Below are 20,947 nucleotides of genomic sequence, written 5' to 3' on the forward strand. Positions count from 1 at the left end.
TGTAGAAAAGACACACATGCTTTGTGATTGCCGCTGTACTAAAGTAGCAGTAATTGAGTCAAAGTAGACATACTCCTGGTCAAATATTACTCAATTATAAGTGAAAGTTGCTCCGTCAAATGTGTGCTTGCTTACAGGATGACTTCACCCATTTTCATATAATTGGGTGCTCATGATAGAATGCTGGTGAAAAGAAAAAAGAAAGACATTTTCAAAAAGATTCTCACAACTTTTTAGATCTTCTATTTTCACTATATTTAATAGAGGTTAATTCATAATGTTCTTTTTTTCCTTCCTAGAGTCAAAATATGTATTTGTTAGGTAAAGTACAGAGAATTTACTCAAGTGCGCCATTGAAAATAGATATTTTGTTGTTGAATGTACGTACACGTTGCCCTACACTTTGGTGCAGATGCATAAATCAGGATTTGCTTTTACAACTTGATACTTTGCTAATTCGGTCGGCGAGGCGCGGGGCCTCTCTGCAGTGTCCCTAAGTGAGCATTAGTCGGAAGAGTTCATTCGAAACCCTGTCATTTAAGTGTGTGTATGTGTGGGGTGTTGTAATAATAGTAATAACAGACATTTTACAGGCCATGCCTATGGCTAGTACTATTCAGTAGTCAGCAACAGGATATGGTGGGGTGTATGTTTTAATGGGTGGCGGTGGTGTCGGAGGGTTTTCCATGCCTCGTCTTATAAATTCTTGTTTACAAGGCGTGCGCGGATCTTGTGATGTTAGTAAGGAAGATGTTTCAATTTCACGCCCCACACTTTCATGTTCATACTAGATGCTTTCCTGGTTTTCATTCCACTATTTCCTGTATCACTTCACTGACGGACTGACTGGCTGACTCACTGGCTGACTGGCTGACTGGCTGGCTGACTGGCTGACTGGCTGACTGACTGGCTGACTAAATGAATGGTTTATGTCTACATGTGGAGAGATGCAGTAGCTGTGAGCCTACTTTCCTGTTAATTCACAGTTTATTTATTCAGCCTTTCACATGAATGGAGTGAGACGTTTAACTGGGGGTGAGCAATATAGCATTATCTGATATATCGATATCTCTAATTGGCGTAAGTGTGGCATCGTGACATGTTGTGAGCTTGTAGCTGGACTTTTATTATGGTCTCAATATCATTTTATAGTCACAGTGAAAAGGTCCATATCGGCCAGCCGTACATTTAACCAAGGTCAAAGAACATACGTAGAAATGACAGTGTAATTTAAAGATAACATCATTTTAAATGTTTCGCTAACCTGATCTTTTCATTGTGCTATGCACTTTGATGTTGGTGCTTGCATCTAGAATTTATCAAATAAAATCAAATAAAATCTAACAGACAAGTAAGCTACAGCTGTTGCAGGGGGGGGGGCTATGCTTCGGCGTCGCTCAGATTGTGGGCTTGTGCAAACAGCTGATCTACAAGCTCACTGTGCCTCGCACCGCAACCCATTATGAGCTTGTAGATTGGCTATTTCCCGTACGTCAAAATATAACCGAAGCATTAGGGTCATGATCTTGAGGGGTGAGGGGTCAAAGTGGATTAGTTTTGATACTGTGTGGGCTGGGTAATGTAAATGTTCTGAATTAGGTCTATTTGTATCAGGGTCTGGGTTTTGGTGTCTACGGTTAGCGAGACGTATATTTGAACGGGGGAAACGGGTTGTGTGTAGAGACAGAGAGAGTGTCTGGACATCCTGTCCTCTCATCCTCAGCTCCTTTGGTTCCTGCCCTAGGAGGGCTAAACGTGTTTAGTTAGTGGTGTGATTTATGGCTCTTGGGGTTTTAAATACTCTGCTAGTGCAGCCCCATCCTTCTACCCAGCCAGTGCCCAGCACCACAAAATTACATTGAAGAGTGAAGTCACTCCCTCACACGCTGGCTGCTTCTCACAATGTTTGGCCCCGAAATAGCAGGACAGAGCAGGATACTACCACACCTGTGTCAGCACCACGGGCATGTGCACGCAAACGCACGCACGTAAGTATGCACACACACACACACACATGTGCACACACACTCTCATTCGCGCAGACACACACAGTACACAACAAGGAAACACACATGAGTGTTTACTTTGAATCTCTGAAGTTACTCTCCAACTTCGCAATTTCAACTTTCAAGGCATTTAATAAGGATACCGTCACAATTATGTGTGAGTGTAGATGAGTGATCAAGTCACTATAATGTGTGTCAGCACGCACGCACGCACGCACGCACGCACGCACGCACGCACGCACGCACGCACGCACGCACGCACCCCAACACAAACACACTTGTCTCACAAACTCTTTCCTGCACTCCACCAAACACATACACACCTGCCACTGCGTACATACAGTCCTTCTTTATTCACATTCGCCCTTTCACACAACCTCACACAGACACACACACACACGCACACAAATGCACACACACGCGCACACACACAGACACACACACACACACACACACACGCACACACACACAACCTCACACACACACTCACACACACGCGCACATACACACACACACACACACACACACACACACACGCACACGCACACAAACGCGTGCATGGTCTGCCGACTTGGTGGTCAGTGGATTCTTGTGCTACCCCCTGGCGAGACTGACAGGTGTCAGCACGCACGCGTGTGTGTGTGTGTGGGGGGGGGGGGGGGGGGGGGGGGGTGCGTGTGTGTGTGTGTGTGTGTGTGTGTCAGGGTGTCTGGGGGGACCCCCCCCACCCCTCCCTCTCGGTATTTATTAGTTCTGGACAGCTGAGGCGTCCAGAGAGATCTCTATTTAGCACTTCCTGCTAATTATCATGCACACATCTGAGCCGCGTGTTGCTGAATATGCGCAATTATCCTGGAACGCCCCGCGTCACTTAGCTGCCCTCCTCCTCCGCAGAGGACCACCAAATCCCCCCCAGAGACTTGTGGGCTTAAATAGGTCCCTGCTGCCCTTTTAACACTTGCTGCTATACGACATAACAGGCCCACCAGCAACCTGTTCCACAGTACTGCCGCCCCGCCCGCCAGTGTCGCGGCGCTTTCATCTATACACCAGTGGTTCCCAAACGCTTTAGCCCGTGACCCAAAAGAGCAACAAACTAGAGAGAACACAATGCAAGTTCATATGTTTCCAACAAAGTATTAAACAGCTCTGCGCACACATGCACGCAGTAACAGACCCTCTCATAGACTGCATTGCAACCTGCCACACCGTGAAAACAATAGATAGTTAGATATTCACTTTAGTTTGTCAATACATCAAAGATGCGACAATAATCCATTTAGAGTAGAGTGTTTGGACCCTTATCCACAACACTCTCCAGCTCACATACATTTGACTGAAACCACTGGACTTTTGGCCACGGTGTAACAGTTTATGTATTTGACAGCCTATACTGTTTCTTCATCAAATGTTTGATTCTGGGACCAGGGCAGAAGGTTCATGCATGCACTTTTATTTTTCTTAAATTACAAATATTTTTTTTACCACAATCTCTTCCTCCTCATCACTGTGGATGACTGTGTGTGTGTGTGTGTGTGTGTGTGTGTGTGTGTGTGCGTGTGTGTGCGTGTGTGTGTGTGTGTGTGTGTGTGTGTGTGTGTGTGTGTGTGTCTGAGTGTGTGCACTAATCATTTGTCCATAATTACTGTACCTTTCTATACACAGTTCTGCCTATTAGTACCTGCACTGATGTGGTAGAATGTAATGGGCAGGTGCAAGAACTCTCAGCTAGAATTATTATATTATTTTAGTGCACACAAACACACACACGCACGCAAGGACACACGCAGCCTGCCCCCCCCACACACACACACAGTCACACATTTACTCCAAAATACCTGTGAAATACCTTACGTTATTTTTGCCACGGTGTCTCGTGGCAAAAATAAGCGACCTCCAAGTTCACAAAGCATTGCATCGAGTCGTGCGGCGGAGTATACAATTTGACGTTTTTGACAACTACAATGCGGTTGCTTCTCTCTGTAATATTAGCTATACAGTATGTGCATATACAGTATAGCCTATATAAACTCTAACCTGCTGAACTCCATCTGAGGTCGGAGTGGGCTGCAGGCACGCTCTGTGTGAGGTTCATGGGTATATATATGGGGGTACTGTTTAGAAAAAAAGAGATTACCGCCAAGCCCACTGTTTGTGCCACAGGGCCTCTGTCTAATCTGTGGGAGCATGTCAGGGCGCGTCAACAACACCGCCATATGACCCGCGTCGGGCCGGCCCCAGTAACCCACACCACTGGTTCGCACGCATTTTAGTGCGTACAAGAATTGTACAAAATGTGTGTACAAACCAGGGGGGCAGTCAGACAGATATTATGTGAAGCCACTAAGGAAATGAAAGTTCATATAATGGCCTGTTGTGGCGCTGTCATTGGGCTCAAAAAAACGCATAGCCCCATAGAAGTCCATGTATTTTGGCCCAACTTCACCTAGACTGTATTACCTTAATAAACATGGTCATGAATACTTTTTGCTTCCAGTCACTAGTTTAAAGTCTCATTTCTAATGTCATAATATTCTTTTTGGAAAATTATGGTCCCATGTATAAAATAAATTACCATAAAGTCGCGCATGTTCTGAGGGGCGTGGCTACCGTTACAGTCTATGAACGGGATTTCCCACCCACTCGAGTCAAAATAAAAGGAGTCAACCATCGCTAGTTTTGGAAGGTGACCAAGTGCTATACGCTATTTTGGTGACCTGAGGCTACAGAGAATGTTGTAAATAGAAAGATATTGTATGGGGTGTATATGGGGGGTTTCCCAGGGGCTCGGCACATACTCACAAAGACCCCTGTTCAAATCGGACTTATACATTTGCTGGGTGACCTGATTTACATGCATGTACTGCACATAAACTATTATTTAGTTTATGTGCCAAAGAGCATACATTCAACACATTCTGACCTGGTACCAGGATCAAACATTTGTCAAGGGAATGTTCAACCGTCAAATTGCATGAAATATGACGGGTTTTCCTGTGCCATGGCCCAGAATCCAGAGCTGACAGTTATTGTCTAAAGCAGACAATATGTGTATGTGATATCTTCACACCAAATTGAGAAAACAGGACTGTGAATGTTATCTCACACACGTTTGGTGTCTGTACTCCTGGACAGTCCATAATGTATACGTAATGATAATGGATGCCATGCAGCTGACACAATTATCCAAACAGAGCAATGGATGCTTACATTTCTATCTATGGGTGGGCCGACAGAAGGAGTCAAGCCTCTGCTGTTTGTTTATGGACTATACTTGTCCCACCCAGCCACGTCATACGCATACAAAGTGCCTCCAACTGAATCTGATGTTTGGAACGCGTTTTGATTTCAGAATCTCTTTGGATTCTTACCTGGTTTTATACTATATGCTCCAACGCAAACTTTTTTGAAAATTGTTGAAAATGTTTGCCTACATAAATAATGACATGCCCAAAATAGGGACGAAAAAGTGGTCAAAGATGCTAATGCTAACTCACTGTTAATGAGACAAACTATAACCTCTAATCCTAAATCCTCTAATCCAGTTGCGGGGTATATCGTTTTTGTTTTAACCACAACGCATCTGAGCGTCACACTACATTTAGCATATCAACATACCTGTAATTGGGTTCGCCCTCAATTACCTTGCAAGAACGGGTTCTTTATGTGGGTTGCACTGCTTTTATGGTGTCAGAACAGCCCCTGGGATTTCCAGCCACTTTCCCCAAACAGTGTAGTCTATCAGTGTTCATTTTGTCCCTCAGTGGTTTCATTTAGTTTGGTCTGTGTTTGTCTTCAACCCCTGCCCACCTCCTCTAGTCTGCACACCAAAACCCAGAGTTTCAATTGAACTCAGTTTGTATTATTATTATTACTACAATGTTACACTGCGTCGTGTAACAGTGTGAAAGTGTGGAGCTGGTTGGTTGAGAATTATATTCCGTTTTGACTCATTTGTCTTAGCTTGGTCCGTTATCATCGGTGCCGTCCTAACCTTTTACCTAACCGTGTTTACTCTCGTCTCTCTGCGTGTATACCTCCGCCCGGCATTGTGGAGTAGTTTTTAAGTTTGGTTTTGTTTGGACTGCTTCTTCCACTCCTCCTCAGCCCAGCCGTGTTCATGTGTGTGTGTGTGTGTGTGTGTGTGTGTGTGTGTGTGTGTGTGTGTGTGTGTGTGTGTGTGTGTGTGTGGTACAATGGAGCATATAGGACATGAGCACATTCTACCCCTGAAGTGCTTTGTTTTGCTTTGCTTTACTTCATTATTTATATGTTTTCCTTCCCCCTGTCATCATCCTAACCCTGCTCTTGTCATCTCCAGGGTGTGAGGGAGCAGCCGGCCTACAGATCTGGGAGCTCCGATGCCAGTGGACATGCAGCCACACCAGGGGCTGTATCACTATGAATCCTCAACCAGCCAGCCCTCCAGAGGGTAAGACAACAATATGCACCATTCTTTTACTGTATAGCTTTTTTGTTTGTTTGTTGTTCCTATAATTATTAACCCACAATTTCACCCAGTGTCAATTATCTAATGTAATCCTGGGCGCTACACTTCCTCTGCCAACCTGGGGGCCCAGGCGACTGATACTGTCTAGCTTTTAACCCATTTAGGCCTGACGCATTTTCACGATTTTTCAAAATTAGCAGACCTACAAGCTCGTAGCACGCCACTCGGTGGCGCGCTATGAGCTTGTAGATGTTTCAATAGCTAAAGTATTACATAATGCTTAGTTAAAACACCAAAAGGGTTAATATAACGTTTAATATAATGCACACAGCATAACTCTTCCTATACTTCCGGGCCACTTCCCTACTTCCTTCACAGGTGTTACTAACGTTGATGATACTAACTAGAAAGGCTCTGTTCCATTCTGGTCAAACAAAGTCAGGGTGACTTTTCTCCCGCCTAATTTGGAACAAAATGAATTGGTTCATATCCCTAAAGGTTGGTTTGGAACTGGAAACCAAAAATACTTCTTGCCCTGAAGTGGGAACCAAAGTGGCCGTGTCACTATTCAGGTTGGAAGATGCAGATATGAAATAAACCATCATAAAAAAATAAAAATAAAGAACGGAACCAGTTCTAGAAACAAAGTTAATTTGGTGGTAAAGGGGCCAAAGGATACGGGTGTGTAAAAACAATAGAACCAAATGGACCCACAATAGTCAATTTGGTTTTATTTGTACACTCTCAGAGTTATGGGGGAACCACTGTACACATTTGAACATTTGAGAAGATGAGAACCACTGTACACTAAATGGTGTTACCGAATCATCTGTAACACCCGGCTCCGGAAGTACGAAGAGTTCTTTCCAAAATGGCTGCTGTGCATTATATATACTATTGAAGTTCTTAACATGTTGTCCAAAGCCGCAACTATCTCAGCTCTCTAATCTTACCACGTTACGGCCACAACATGTGAACGTCCCACTCCTCTAAACCACTAACTCCTTCTTTTTCCCCCCTCTTTGGTCTAAACACGAAGCCCAACATCACTGTGGTCACTCATGAGGAAGCAGGGCCGTTATTTAGTTTCAGAGGCTTCAACCTTTTTTATTTTTACTCGCACACAGCGAGCGGCATTCCCTGGGTGCAAAAGGCCAGGTCTTGCGGCAATTGTTGTGGAGATAGCTCTGGCTCAGCCCCCCCCCCCCTCTCTCTCTCTCTCCTGCCCCCTCCCCACCTTCTCCAATACCTCCCTCCTAATGCCACCCAGGTTGCAGGGTGGACTCGGCCTCTCTCTCTCTCTCTCTCTCTCTCTCTCTCTGACAGCTGCTAATTACAGGCTGACCAGGCCCTGCTGCGCTCTGCATGACTGCCTCACTCTATGCTCAGGTTACGCAGAGAGAGAGAGAGAGAGAGAGAGAGAGAGAGAGAGAGAGAGAGAGAGAGAGAGAACAGAGAGAGACAGAGGGAGAGAGAGAGAGAGTGCAGGAGTGAAAGGTGGGTGGGCAGGGCAGAGAAAGGGAGAGAGGAAAGATAGCATGATGAAACTAAAATGACAGAGGGTGCGGGATGCAGAGAGAGAGAGAGAGAGAGAGAGAGAGAGAGAGAGAGAGAGAGAGAGAGAGAGAGAGAGAGAGAGAAGTGAGAAAAGAAGAAGAGAAGTAGAGCCGGAGGGATGAATGGGAGAAAAGAAAGAAAGCGAGAGTGAGAGAGGTAGAGTATATAGCGGAGTGAAAGAGGGAGGGAGGGAGGTGAAGAAGAGGGGAACGGACATAGTGGATTAGAGCGGACAGATTAAGCTCCTGTGTGCAATACACGTTGTGGGAGAACTGAAAGGAATACTTAAGCCTGACTTATACTTCTTTGCATGGCCGTGTCGCTCGCTGGCCAAAATCAATTTCAACTGAAAATAACGTTTTTTTTTTTGTAATTGAAAAATCTGCTATTTTTCTGTGAGCAATGCGGTCGATCAACTAAAGTTGTTCATTTGAATGTGGAGAATGAAGTCTGTTGTGTGTGTGTGTGTGTGGGGGGGAGGGGGGGAATCAGAGAAATGTTTTGAAGTAGCCATCAAGACACAGGAAAGGTCAGGGCGACACATTGATATTCATGAGAACACTGGAAAGTTCCAATGAGGCTAAAGTTCCAATGAGGCTTCCCCTTTAAGTTCCAATGAGGCTTCCCCTTTAAGTCCCAATGAGGCTTCCCCTCTGAGGGGAAAACCCAGACCAGTAAGGGTCCACAATGAGCACCAGAGTGAGGCGAATGCACCATCTAGTGGTGAATAGAAGACATCACAGCGCATAAGGCTTGAAGCTCGCAGTTATGTTTGATTGATTGAAATCTTTATTAACAGTTTGCAGAATTACAGTACATTTCAAGCACAAACTCAATACAAAGACTGTTAACTGTGAGTGGACGACCCAATTAAGCCTTACACTTGTTTACAACAGGGTCCACATTGTTCAATTCATCAAAACATTTAGAGACAAACAAATAGACACTTCTATGTAGTTAAAGAACAGAACAGGAATTCATCATATAGGAAGCGAAAAGGGAAAAAAAGTATATATACAGTGAGGGGAACAGGGGGATAAAAGAAAAGAAAACGAAAGACAGAGTGTAGGGCGCCTGCACACAACACCATGCGTTGATGCCATGTGTGCATATGTGCAGGCACCCAACACCACGTCCATACAAAAACATAGTACAATCCATAGTACAAAGACAGAGTGTAGGGCGCCTGCACACAACACCATGCGTTGATGCCATGTGTGCATATGTGCAGGCACCCAACACCACGTCCATACAAAAACATAGTACAATCCAGATACAAATTCAGCTTTTACAGAGGCCAGTTTCGAATTGCAGCCATCCGTAGGTGCCCTTTGAGAGCAGTTTTGAAGGAGCCAAGGGATTCACATGTCTTAATGACTGTTGGTAGGGCGTTCCACATTTTGGTCGCATAGGAGCGAAAAGAATTTAGTCCCTTGTTTGTGCCGAATCTGGGTTGTACATGGTTTGTTGCACTCCCTCTGGTGTTGTGGGTGTGGACTTCGTTTACATTAAGGAAGTATTTAGACAGGTACATGGGTATCTTGGTGGTGTATCTAATCTTGTGGACCAGACCCATTGCAAGATGCTGTACTCTGTCGTCGACCCTAAGCCATCCCAGCCTGTCAAAGTGGGCAGGGGTGAGGTGGGTTCGGGGGGTGAGGCCAAGTAGGAGCCTGACCAGTTTGTTTTGGGAGGTCTGGAGCCTTGTTTTAAGGGCCTTTGAGGTGCTGTGGTACCAGGAGGTGGATGCATAGTCAAAGAAACCTTGTACAAGGGCTCCTGTTAAGGTCTTCAAGGTGTTTTTGTCGACCAGTGAGGAGATCCTGTAGAGGAATCTTGTTCTTTGATTGACTTTTTTGATTACGTTGGTGGCCATCTTATCACCGGAAAGATTGGCCTCCAGGATGGAACCTAGGTAGGTAATTTGATCCTTCCGTGTGATAATATCATCACCAACTCTAACCAAGAAGCCATCTGCCTTTTTGAGATTACTATTTGATCCGAAGAGAATGGATTCAGTTTTTCCCAGGTGTAAGGATAGTTTGTTATCAGCGAGCCAGGTGCAGATTCTACCGAGTTCAGAGCTGAGGGTCTTTTCAACCTGCAGTTTGTTCCTGTCCGAGACCAGCAGTGCTGAGTCGTCTGCGAACAGGAACAAGTTGCAGTCACAAGCTGAAGTCATGTCGTTTACATATATTAGGAACAGTAAAGGCCCTAGTATGCTTCCTTGTGGGACGCCACAGCTCACTGGGAGGGGGGGGGACAGTGTTCCGTTCACTTCCACCATCTGTTCTCTCCCCTCCAGGTAGGATTGCATCCAGCTCACTGATGTGCTATCAAAACCAATAGCTTTAAGCTTGTTAACCAGTATGGAGTGGTTCACGGTGTCAAAAGCCTTTTGGAGGTCCAGCATGACCATGCCGCAGTATTTTCCAGCATCCACCTCGTGTTTGATGTGGTCGCTCAAATAGAGAAGGCATGTGTCAGTGGAGTGGGATGTTCTGAAACCAGATTGGAACTCGTACAACAATTTATTAGTGGCAAGATACTTTTCAACCTGTTCATAGACTATTTTTTCCATCACTTTCGAGATGGAGCTTAGAATAGAAATAGGGCGGTAGTTGCCGGGTTCTAATTTGCTCCCTTTTTTGTACAGGGGGGTTACTTTGGCCAGTTTAAAATCTCTGGGGACCTGTCCTTGTTTGATGGAGAGGTTAACTATGTGGGTGATGACTGGAGCTATGGAAATGGCTGAGTCTCTGAGAAATTTGGAGGGAATATTGTCATGGCCAGTGGCCTTGTGGGGTTGGAGGGCACTCAGTTTCTTAAGTACCTCCTCAGTTGTTACCATTGTCATTTTAAAATCATCTTTACAAACACCTAGGTTTTTGTAGAAGCCTTTGATGTGCTCTACACCAAAACGCCCAGAGTGGGAGGGCAGTTTGTTAACCAGCATTGTTGCAATGTTTGTAAAGAAGATGTTCAAGTGATTGGCTACATCAACCTTGTCAGTGATGAGGGTGTTATTTGATTTGATGTTTATGTTAGTAAACCTGGTTTTAAGTTTCTGACCACAGCCTAGTTGGTTGTTTAGTAGCTTCCAGAGCTCCCGAGGATTGTTTTTGATTTCCTCGGCTTTATCATTGATAAAGTTACTTTTGGCTGATTTGGTCATGGCAATTACACCGTTTCTTAGCTTGTTACATTGGGTTTTAAGGATGCACAGTTTGGTTTGGAGATCACTGTCGAAGCGCTTAGCTAGCTTGGACTTGCATTTAAGAAGTTCAGAGCATTTGTTGTCTCTGGCTTTCATTGCAGTCAGTATGTCCGAATTCATCCATGGCTCCGAGCGGGTTTTGACCCTGATGGTTCTCAGAGGAGCCATGTTGTTTAGTACTGTTGTAAATTTGGTTTTAAAGCCAAGCCATGCTTCTTCGACTAGTGAGCTCCTGAGCACATCGGACCAATCCAGTCTCTCCAGTTCTAGGTTAAAGGCCTCACTAGAGTAGGTTTTGAGGTCCCTAGTTATGACTGTTTTGTGACAGTCAAATTTTAGTTTCTGTATTTTGCGGGTACAGAAAATCATAAAATGATCACTGAGCCCACATACAATAACCCCTTTCTTGGAGATTCTGGATTTGTCCGAGGTCAGTGGCTTTGAATGTATGCTTATTGTAATAATAATAAAAATGTACAAAGTGACTATTAAATAGTGGCATACTGGCATGAAAGCATAATACCGTATTGTGCCGAATATAAGAGGACCCCCATTTTTCAAGACTCATTTGTGTGAAATAGAACATTGAACTAGTCTTCTAGTCCCTGGATATAATACGACCGCGTTTGTTAGGATATTTCCATTGGAAATACAACAATCGTCTTATATTCAGGTTATTTGCCTCTGAGATGTAGTGGAGTAGTAGAAGTAAAGGTACTGACAAATGGAAACACTCCAGTAAAGTACAGTAAAACACCCTGAGAAGTGTACTTAACCCATTTTGGGTGCGGGAACCACTTTTGGTGTTGTGCATTATGTTATGCTTTAGCTATTGAAAAATATCAGATCTACAAGCTCATAGCGCGCCACCGAGTGGCGCGCTACGAGCTTGTAGGTCTGTTAATAAATAAAAAAATCGAAGAGCGACTGACATAGAAACATAGCTCTTTCAGAAAACTGTCAGGATGTAGAAGACACTTTAAGAATCTGATCTCAGGTCAGAATTGACTGGTCAACGTTGTAACCCACTGTGATGTTTCCAGCCTAGCCCCGTCGGGTCGCTCTCCCTACGGCGATGTGTCGTCGCTGCGCGGCTCTCTCCACAGCGGCCCTCCACAGGACTGCCGGGCCATGTACAACCCCATCATGGCCCCCAGCAGCATGAGCCAGAGGGGCGGGCCGGCTCAGGGCCTGGGGGGCCCCGGGGGCCCATGCCTGGACCAGTACATGGGCCCCCCGCAGGCCCCGCCGCCGCTCAGCATGATGGGCCACCGAGGTAAGCAAAATAAAACAAAATAACTCAAAGCTAAACTCAGGGCTAGGCTGCTTCTATCTAGCCTGAACACTGACGTCACCACATTTGGAGCGACCCCCCCCTCTGCCTTGTTATTGGTTTAGACTAAATACCAGGTTCACTCCCACTCCTATGCCTCTTTTCCTGCTTCGCTCGCCCAGGTTTTTTTTGTTTTCTTCTTCGAAAACAAAACGCCTGCGGTTTTCCGAGGCTATAGGCGGCTTCTAATAAAAAATGACTAATGCGTGTGATAAGCTTTGTTCAGACCCAAGATTCCCAATGAGACAAAGCGGTCTCATTGTGACACACCTTGTCGTTTAACGGAGCCACGTGTCTATTTTTACTGTGCCAGTGTGAGTCATACAGTGGAATCAGATTTGACCCGGCACGATGTCTTGAGAAGAGTGTTCAAGTGATCCGTCTCACTCCAGGAGCATCGTCTCTGCAGGCACGAGCTGTATTGTGCTGTTACTGTACGGCTGTGTCGTAATAGGCTTCAGGGATACATGATACACGATCAGAAGCTCTCTAAGGAGTAGAGAGGGCGTCCATCGAGTGTTCTTTGAAACATCAGGAAGATCATTTTCACCACATTAAGTGACTTACAAGGTCCTAAAGGACATGATTTAATTAACTCATCCCATCATGACCCGTGTACACAAGCTCACTTATATGAGAAGATTTAATCAATTACACTAAATACAAAAGAAAGCTTTCTTCGTGTCAGTCCAAATGAATCACAAGACGAGAGGCCAGACACATGTATCCACGTTATAAACATGTTACAGTGACCCATATTGCGTCTCTCTAACCGTATGTTATGAACCCTAGCGTCCCTATTCTGAGGCGACAATAGCAGGTCTAGAAGCTCACAACACAACACATCAGTGCTAGCTTCCATTCTCATCTGTGTGTGTGTGTGTGTGTGTGTGTGTGTGTGTGTGTGTGTGTGTGTGTGTGTGTGTGTGTGTGTGTGTGTGTGTGTGTGTGTGTGTGTGTGTGTGTGTGTGTGTGTGTGTGTGTGTTTAACAGGCGGTGGGTCCCCGTACTGTAATCAGAACAGTATGATGTCTGGCCATCACAGCTTCTCCCAGGGCCAGTCTGATCACTTAGGCTCCGTGGACGGTAAGGAAATCCTCCCATGAATACTTTTTGTGATATTTAATTTCAGGCTCAGGTTTGACCTATAGAGGGTACATGTATAAAGTAAGGGGCAAATAGAGTGGCAAAGTGAGTTTAACGTAGAGCGCGCGCACACACGCACGCACACACACAGACACACACACTGTACGGCAAGATGCATTATGGTGCAATACAATAACCCATCAAAGCTTGCTGTTACATCGCTTTAAAATGCCGTTTTATCTCACACAAACGTATAACCATTTCAGAGGTAAGTGTTCAACACCACAGTGCACGGCGGACCCACTTCAACTAACTAAAATGAACTCAAATGTTTATAAGAATTGGCACGGCGGCCAAACAGTTCCAAGTGCAAGTACTATTTAAGGGCATGATATAAGCAGACTAAGTGAACTTCAATTTAATAACATCACTTTCTTGTAGGCAGTGACAGTAACAGTACTGTTGCTCAGGACAATATTTCGGGGGCATATTTAGAATGTGTGCAGGCTTGAGTATGTTGAATCTAGTTTGCAATATGAGGATTTAGTTGACACAATGAAATAAAATGGCGATAGTATTCCGTGTGGGGCAGACGGCCTGTCACAGACAGATTTGGGAGAGCAGCAGCTTTGTTGTTGCGAGGAAAGCGGTAAAATTTGACTTTCGTGGTTGTTTTCGTCTCAGATTTATAGAGCGTCACAGTATAGCTGTATGGGAACACAAAAGCGACACAAAAGTAGGACCCGGAAGTATCTCTGGAGGGGGCGCTCACGTCACGGCTAAAATACTAATGCCACGGAGGTTCCATGTGATGTTTAATGTAGTGTGTAGTGTGTACATTGTTTAAGTCACAGATGTGTGGTTTTCATATGGTAAATATCTGGATAAATATCTTTGGCTAAAAGCTTGTGTTTAATCCACATGGGTTCTTGTTTGCTTCTTGGTTAGACTACAGCGCTTGCTGGCATAACAACTTGTCATGGCAGCTTGGCTACAACCGAAACGTCCTCTTCCTCTTCAAAATAAGAGCCACATGTACCGATTAGTCAACACCAGATTTATGTCTACTTAGATAGACATAGACTGTAACTAGACATTTGTAGCACCCTGAGATAATGCTTCAAATGGGCTCGCTGCCTGCCAAGAGGCAGGGCTTGCAAAGTGTGACCAAGAAAAGGTCTGTGACTGTGTGATCGTGATCATCTGAAAGCTAGAAGGCCGGGCTCCTGGAGTCCTGGGCCGGGGAACGGCCGTACCCCCAGCTGCCCCCTGACGGACTGCCCCTGCCTGGGCACAATCACCCACTGACTGGTATAATGGTAACCATAGCAACCACCCACCGACGGATTGACATGACATCATCATTATTATTAACAAGGCCACACCATTTATTTACATTAAATAGAACAAAACAAAATAAACAAAAAGGTTCATTTGGCTCCAACACCGTCCCTATTCTGGGGCAAACGTTCAGTGAAAATGATGTGAGAGTTCTTATCAGGACGTTGCTTGGGCTCCTCTAGTGGCGGGGCTCTAAGGTTGCTCGGTCCAACATTTGACTCCCTAACAAGATATCTTGAAAACAACTGACCAATTTAGTCATTTGCCGCATAATATATGTCATGCTCCACAGAGGGAGCCACCTAACCTAGCTGATAGCATGGCCTTTCCTCTAGTGCCATACCTAGGCCAACATGTCCACTTGCACACAAAGATCTGACACATTACCAGGGGAGGAGGGGCCTCTAGTGGTGACGCATTTGACATCACAGCAAGCAGGGCAGTAGGTGTTGCGCACAAAGTTGTGCACAAAGAGTGGTTTGGTAGAAGAAGGCGAACAGATAAAAGAGGTCCCCCCTTTTCAATTAGGGTAGAAGGACAGTCTAATAGGCAGATTTCAGGGTGGACCCTACTGAGTCCAGTCATGGCCGTTCATCTACATAGCAGTGCCTCCTGCAGTAATCGTACAATATTACCACCTGCCAATTCTGCTACGAATTTCTCCTTCTTTCACTTTTTTAGCCCCACAAATGAGACCACTGGAGTTCAAAGCCTGACAATGGTGGTTGGTTAAAACCACTTTGGTGTATTTGGGTGTAAGGAGTCTTGTTAGTTTGAGTCTTTCTGTAATCTGTACTCACCATGGGTCCTCTCCGTTCCCCTCAGGCTCCAGGTTCTCCACGCCTCGCTCCATGCTGAAGCTGAGCAAAAAGAGAGCTCTGTCCATCTCTCCTCTCTCGGACGCCAGCGTGGACCTCCAGACGGTCATCCGGACCTCGCCCAATTCCCTGGTGGCTTTCGTCAACTCCCGCTGCAACCCCAACGGAGCCAGCTCCTACGGACATCTCTCTGTGGGCGGCATGAGGTCAGATAATGATCTCCTCGCTCAAATCATGTGTTTAAAGACGTGGTGTGCCGTGGTTTTTGTACATTTTGTTTGTTTGGATGTGAGTTAACATGACTCTTAATAGACCCCCAGGTGTGGTTATGATATTCAAATTAGAGTTCTCATCGGGCCCGAAATTTGAAGCCCGGCACGGCCCGGCCCTAACTGGGTCAGCCCGAAGCCCGGCCCGGCCCTAAAAAATACCATAATGTTAGGCCCGAAGCCCTATAAAGCCCGACAAAGAAAAAAAAGAACGCCACTTTTATTGCATGGCCAGCGCAGCAGCATGCGCCGTCAGTGAACCACTGACGGCGCATGCTGCAGCTGCTGCGCTGGCCATGCAATAAAGTGGCGTTCTTTTTTTTCTTTCAGTGTGTGTCTGTGTGAGAGTGAGAACGGAGTTCAATGGACTTATCGCCGAAATAAAGGATTTATGTAGCTCATTTATGTACCATTTCCATATCATTCTAATGGATTCCATTTCCAGTGGTGGTGAGTAGGCTACTGTAGCTCCCCGTTTCCTCTGAAGTGAAGCTATGTCCAAGACCCCAAGTATCGTCCCCGTTCGGTGTCCAAAAGAACAAACATAGCCTACAAAGTTTACAAACCATCCATGCACCCGCTCATGGCGTGTCTCGACAGCTTAGAGATCTGTTATTTTAAATCGGGCACATATAACGAGGAGCGCCGCTGCCGCACTGAGGGACGGCGGTTATAATACTAATCATTTTGTAAATCAAATAGCCATTAGCCTGTAGCCTGCAGTGGACTGTAACATTGCGTGGTCAGATCATACACAGAATATGGATCGTTGGTGACTATATGACGTTGATTAGGCCTAATGATTAGGTTATTCATCGCAGCCAGCTGGGTTTAACGAGATGGCTCAGTGCAACTGTTTTTGTTATGTTGCAGTCTATCGTGTGATAATCCGATTGATTTATAAAACATTTAGCATTATGAACTGAAGCTCATTTGGTGCGCCGCAAACCAGAGGCCAGCCAGCGGTATAAACATTAAACAACCACCCCACCGTTCACTTCTCTCTGCCTGCGCACAGTGCGCAGTCAGTAATCCATTCCAAGCCCCCCACCTCCACTCCTCCGTCTTCCTCCTGTCACAAGTGAATCGCCATAGCGCAGCCCTCTTCATAATAAATACATACTTGTAGGCTATATAGCCTACACATTACACAAATAACAGAATTGCTATTTTTATTATAATAACATTTTTGAAAAAAGAAAAAAGAAAATCACGGAAAATCACAGAGCCCGAGGCCCGGCCCGGCCCGGCTAATTAGCATATTTTTTGGGCCCGGCCCGGCCCTAAAATGTCGGGCCGGGCCGGGCCGGGTCGGGTTCGGGCAGAAAATGAGAACTCTAATTCAAATATGTCTTCCCTGTGTATTTTTGGTTTCTCCCTGAAAGCCTTTCCATTTGGGCCTTTGAGTCAAAAGGCCCAATGGAAATCACACCACTTTTGTGTCATCATAACCCTAACCCCTCCCCCATTATCATACAACAACAGCTGTGGGCAAGGCTGTGCTAAGGTGAAAACCAGGTATACTTAATGAACTGGTGGGTGTGGCCACATAAAAAACGAATTTGAACACTTTATGTACACTTTTTTTCCCCAATCTTTCAAGTAATGTTGAGGTGACGTGAAGGAGACTGGTATATCAGTGTACCAGTACCAGTAGTAGTAGCAGCAGTGTATCCGGTAGGATACTTTAAACAGTCTCATTTGAGACAAAAACAAAAATAAATCTCTGTGAATTTGAGGCTTCATGCATGGGCTGGGTAATTGATAGAACATTTTCACATTAACTATGCCTTTAAACGTAGTTAGTGTTGAAGTGTCCTTGAGCAAGACTATAAACTCCTAATTGCTCCTGATGTGCAGGTTGGTGCCTTGCATGTTTTCCTCCACCTTCGTGATGTTTGTGTGAATGAATGGGTGAATGTAATGCACAATCTATGTAAAGCGCTTTTGGATAAAAGCTCTATATAAATGCATCATTTACCATTCAGCACTATATGAACACACTCGTCTTTGTCACGGTGTGTACACGGAGGTATAGGACTCAAATGCAGAACGACCAGGCCAGGCAGAGAAGTGAATGTTCAAGAGGATTTAACCTCAAAGAAATCACAAGGAGCAATAAACTTGGAAATAACTACGACTTACTAGGACAAAGAATACACACAAGGTACTGACCACATCATATGCGACAACGAACAGACAAGGAACTGAAAACACTGGGGCATATATATATAGACAAGACTAACTACACACAGGTGAACTGAAACACACAATCAACACTGGGATAGGCTAACAGACAACAGAACACAGGTGGCTAGGGTTACACTAATACAGGGAGGTGAGACAAGGCAGGTGACAGAAAACAAGGCAGACAGGAAATCACAGAACACTATTACAAAATAAGGTACGGCACACAAATACAAGTAATAAGTCCCAAAACACAGACAAAGTCCAAGGGCAGAGGAGCGTACCGCGACAGTCATTTAGGCTAAATTCTTACGTCCCGTTGCTCTTTGTTATGTCACACAGCCCGTCGTTGGGCTACTCCAGCTCCATGAACTACCAGTCCAGACCTGGGGCGTCCATGTATGGAGGAGGGCATGGGGGAGGTGGAATAGGAGCGCCCATGGGAGGACACCCCTCCGGACCGTGCCACGCCCCGCGCCTCCCGCCCCACAACCCGCGGCTCCACGCGCACACGCCCAAACACGGACACGTAAGACCAGTGGTGGGGAAAAGTACTAAGCATGTTTTACGTAACGTAAGAGTATCAACGCTGCTGCAATATAGAAATACTCTGTTTAGAGCAAGTGAAAGTCCGGAATTCAAAATGCACCGTGTTCAGTCAGGACAACAAATTAATGGATGAAATGTATATTTATCGAATATAAAATGAGCAATATATTTATTATGGTTTTGGCGATGAATTGGATCTGCTTTTTAGGTACTCTGATCAAGCGCATCAGTCCCAGCCATAGGGGCCGTACCTAAACAGCAGATCCAAAACGACAGGTGGTAGCTGGGGTGGAGGAGGGTGAGCAGCAAAGGTTCAAGCAGACAGTCAGCAGCATAGCCAAATCAGTGTGTGTGTGTGTGTGTGTGTGTGTGTGTGTGTGTGTGTGTGTGTGTGTGTGTGTGCAGCAGCAACCAAGCAGGATGAGCAGTGCAAACTTACAGTTCAAATAGCCGGAATGTTGGAAAGTACAAAAGTATTGGCATCAAAATGTACTTAAAGTACCAAAAGTAAAAGTACTAATTATGGAGAATTTCCAGTTTTCAAATGTATAAAAATATTTTGAGAATAGCAGTGTGTGTATGTTTGTGTGTGTGTGTGTGTGTGTGTGTGTGTGTGTGTGTGTACAGTTGCGTGTAAGTTTATTGACGTGTGTGTGTGCTCTGTGGTGCTCATTGCTGTGTACAGATGAAGACGGAGCCGGGTCTGGGCAGTGTGATGGAACACATCACGGTGAAGAGTCTGGAGGAGAGATCTGAGGGAGACGTGGCCAGTCCCTCCTCCACCGGAACACAGGTACGGTAAAACACCCACCACGTCGTCAGCCATCATACACACAGTACGTATGTAACAATTATCATAACACCACCAGGGTGTTTGGACCAGTTTAAAGCTTTAGAATCTAGTACTTCATTTTCAATGATCCAAAATCTAGATGTGATGAATAGTAAATAATAGTAAATGACCCTAGATTTAGATGACTGTACAGGTATTATCATATTTAATTTTATGATACATTTTCAAACATGCTTTGCTAACTGTAATTCTGTCTGTCCACGAGCAGGACCCCCTCCTGGGCCTTCTGGACGGCAGAGATGACCTGGACAAGGACGACGGGAAGCCCGAGCCGGAGCTGGTCTACGAAACCAACTGCCACTGGGAGAGCTGCAGCAAGGAGTTTGACACACAAGACCAGCTGGTGCATGTAAGGAAAAAAAGAAAGACAAAACGATCGAAATGAAGAAACTAATAGTGATGAAGAAATGATGGATCGATGGTAGATACTGTAGGTTGGTCAGTCGGTTGGTCAGTCTGTCCGTCAAAGGAGTAAAGACTGCGTTCAGACTTGGATAGTTAGAGCGGCGCGGCTACATCCAAAGTCTATGCGAAGACGAGAAGTTGCCGCGAACAGGCGGGGGCGCAAACGGGGCGACACAAACGAAGCGAATGACCGCCTGGTGGTATTTTCACCCCGGGCTGGACAAATCCAACTGAAGCGACATTCGTGACTCCACGCATCGCGTCCTGACAGCCAATCAGCGTTGGTGTTGTCCAGAACCCCCGGGAAAACGGAAATGTTTGGTTTTATGAATCCAGTTCCAGCGTAGCTCTGGTCCATAGCGTTAAGGACTTAGGAGAAGTCCTTAATGCTATATGGACCAGAGCTAGTTCCAACTGGACTGACCGCCGGGACTCAGCAGGGGGGGAAAAAACAATATTCAAACCCTTTGCAAAGACATAGGAACTACTTTTGCTGCTCATATACTGTAGTAGCAGGAATTATGTTAAATAAATTGAACTGAGCTGTCTTGGGTGAACGAGCGGGTCCATTTAGTTACACTCCCCAAAAAAAATGCTGTGTCTACAGTCATTCGGCACACGATGCGAGCGAAGGGACTTTTTTCCCCTTTTTTTTACACAACGCTAACATGCACCAAAGCGAAGCGATTGAAGCAACTGTAAAATAAAGATATATCTTCAGGTTTGAACTTTGAACGCACTTTAAGAGAGAGTAATACAAGTAAATACAAGTAAGGTGATACACTAGCTAGTTTATGCCAAATGTAGAATGCCACGGTAAGACCATAGTCTTAAAGTATAAAGTATAAATCATGGGCTTTACAGTGTGTACCTCAT

The 20,947-nt window shown here is 45.3% G+C and overlaps 1 protein-coding gene across 3 annotated transcripts in view; it reads left to right on the top strand.

Moving 5' to 3' along the window:
* Positions 1 to 20,947, top strand: part of gli1 (GLI family zinc finger 1) — a 78,745-nt gene that overhangs the window by 47,738 nt on the left and 10,060 nt on the right. For 2 of the 3 annotated variants that reach the window (XM_080782531.1, XM_080782530.1), the window contains 7 exons: positions 6,328 to 6,438; positions 12,274 to 12,506; positions 13,557 to 13,649; positions 15,816 to 16,014; positions 18,607 to 18,805; positions 19,499 to 19,606; positions 19,875 to 20,015. In XM_080782531.1, coding sequence (XP_080638657.1) covers positions 6,368 to 6,438; positions 12,274 to 12,506; positions 13,557 to 13,649; positions 15,816 to 16,014; positions 18,607 to 18,805; positions 19,499 to 19,606; positions 19,875 to 20,015 — 1,044 coding nt within the window. In that variant the 5' untranslated portion in view covers positions 6,328 to 6,367. The remainder of the gene's footprint in view (positions 1 to 6,327; positions 6,439 to 12,273; positions 12,507 to 13,556; positions 13,650 to 15,815; positions 16,015 to 18,606; positions 18,806 to 19,498; positions 19,607 to 19,874; positions 20,016 to 20,947) is intronic. The other variant, XM_080782532.1, reaches the window with a different exon arrangement.

Source organism: Protomyctophum bolini, assembly GCF_963924005.1.
Source record: "Protomyctophum bolini genome assembly, chromosome: 2".
NCBI classification, from domain to species: domain Eukaryota; kingdom Metazoa; phylum Chordata; class Actinopteri; order Myctophiformes; family Myctophidae; genus Protomyctophum; species Protomyctophum bolini.